This window comes from Echinococcus granulosus (assembly GCF_000524195.1).
Source record: "Echinococcus granulosus chromosome Unknown EG_S00076, whole genome shotgun sequence".
NCBI lineage: Eukaryota > Metazoa > Platyhelminthes > Cestoda > Cyclophyllidea > Taeniidae > Echinococcus > Echinococcus granulosus.
In genome coordinates this window covers 224,411-226,547 of record NW_020170456.1, presented here as the reverse complement: position 1 = coordinate 226,547, position 2,137 = coordinate 224,411, and the positions used below count along the sequence as shown (strand labels likewise).

At 43.3% G+C, this 2,137-nt stretch overlaps 1 protein-coding gene across 1 annotated transcript; it reads right to left on the bottom strand. All coding sequences in view use genetic code 11, as the record gives it.

Moving 5' to 3' along the window:
* Positions 1 to 994: 994 nt before the first annotated feature.
* Positions 995 to 1,422, bottom strand: EGR_07402 (Four and a half LIM domains-containing protein; the record flags this gene model as incomplete). The annotated part of the gene is made up of 2 exons (XM_024496651.1): positions 995 to 1,150; positions 1,228 to 1,422. 2 exons carry the CDS (start codon positions 1,420 to 1,422, stop codon positions 995 to 997), a joined length of 351 nt encoding a protein of 116 aa, XP_024348938.1.
* Positions 1,423 to 2,137: the final 715 nt, after the last annotated feature.

Sequence of the window (2,137 nt, the reverse complement as noted above, 5' to 3'; positions counted from 1 at the left end):
AGGTCAGAAAAAAGAAACTATTTTTTTCCTTGCTTGCAGTTATTTTGGCCTTTCAGACTGGCCACCTTGCTGTCGACTTGGTGGCAAAAACGGCTGCCGCACACACATTGAGAAAATTCTTTTTTGAAAGAGCTTTTTTGTTTTACTGCTTAAAAGAAAACTGTCTTAAAAACCTTTACAAACTGCCACTTTTCGAGTCAAAATACAATCATCCGTTTTGTGATACACTTGGCTAAGCGAAAAGCATTTTTGTCCTTTTTTCACCCACATCGTCTCCACTACTTCAAATGCATGCTCCTCTACGGCTAATTTACAATTCTTTTTGCATTAAATAAAAGGTCAAGGAACATGTTTAAAGTGGTGCATGTAAGACAGTTTCAGAGCATGCACTCACAAGTACAAAAGGTAGAAGAAAAATTCACGCTTTTTTGTCCTCCTTACACCCCGCCCACCCCTCCAAGGGCGTACTATGTGGGGACAGTTCTTGCATGTTCTTGGTTGTCCTACTCACAGCTCACACCGTTGAAGGTGGAGATTGACCGCAAGAGCTTTTACATCCATGATTTCGTAAAGAAAGCCCCTAAAACTGCTGCCTGGGAGTTTAGTGCCCCTCCGTCCCTCACCTCCGCCTTGAAAATAATAGATGGAAGATGCCGCGGCGGGCAATAAGACAGCCTAATTTAAACTTTTAATGTCGAGGAGCTGTCAGGAGGTAGTTACTAAAGAGAACCTGTTTCACTATCCCCACCTCATTTCACCCTTCAGGTGGGAAATAACCGCGCGGGAGGGTTAGATTTGACCCAGTTTACATCCAGCTCCTCTTTCCCCCTCGAAGGGATCGGAAAGCACTCACACCAATCCATGATGAATAAAAAAGAGGGAAGCACCAATTAACCCTTTTTCTTTATTGGTTAAAAGGGGCCTAGCATGAGGGCAATCCTAAATGAACCGATGAGGCGAATGGTTTTGACATTTGATAGCCGATCACCGACATCTAATGGTGTGCGCACACAAATTGGCCGTCCTTACTGACGAACCTCTTCCCGTCCAGTGGCAGTCTACACTGGGCACAGGTGAAGCAGTCTCTGTGATAAGTCTTGTCCTGATAGACTGAATACTTGATGGTGGGATCAATCTTCTTGAAGCACTTCTGTTAAAAGGTAAAAATAGCCAAAAAAGGCGATAAATTTCCCAGTATTGTCCATTTAAAAGGGCGAGAAAACTCACTGCACAGGTTGGGTCAAATTTCTCCTTACGGCATTCAATACAGTAGACGGATCCGTCCTTATTGAAGAATGACTTGCCCTGAAGCGGCGTTCGACAACCCAGACAAACAAAACATTCGTTGTGCCACTTTTGACCCAGAGCAATCACCACTTGACCCGTGATATCCCCGTGACACTTGGCGCACTTTTCGACCATCGTTGAACCTGCTCACTGGGTGGAGAAGAAAAATCAGAAATTGGGAGAAATCGCGCTACTCGAGGGAGGTGGAAGTGAAGGGTCTTCTTACCCGATAAGGCAAAGCGACTAAGGGACACCGTCGGAACCCATTTGCCCTCCTTATAAAGCCATCATTGGAGGCCGCTGAACCAATTGCACGCGACCTCGGTGAAATTCGTCGATACTTCCCACCCCTGTTCCTAACTCCCATTGGTCAGTTGTGCACTATGTTCAATTCTCCATTTCAGCTCGTCCAAGGAGAAATTAAGTTTTCCCTGAAATCTCGCCCACGTGTGCCTAATGGGGAAATTCATGATTTGTTTACACAGACATAGGAAAAATGCACATGATTTGGTGGCACTTTAGTCGGCTGGAAGATGTTATGCTGACGGAGTAGTGCGATAAAGCAGTAAAGAGGTCGTGTTTTCATTTTTTCTTCTGTTAAGCAGACATTTAAGAAATGTCTGGACTGCGCAGCAACGCGGCAAAATAACCTGTTCGGATATTGAAAAGAATTTGTTAAGCAAACCTAGCTAATTGATTACTTTAAAATTTCTTGCGGAAAAAAAAAGAGTAATCTAATTTTTGTAAAAAACTCCAGAAAAAAATGGTTTAATAGGATATTCTAGAAAAAAGGACCTTTTATAAAGCAGGAATTTTGTTGCGTTTCTTGCTGTTAGCAGAAAGCGAATTT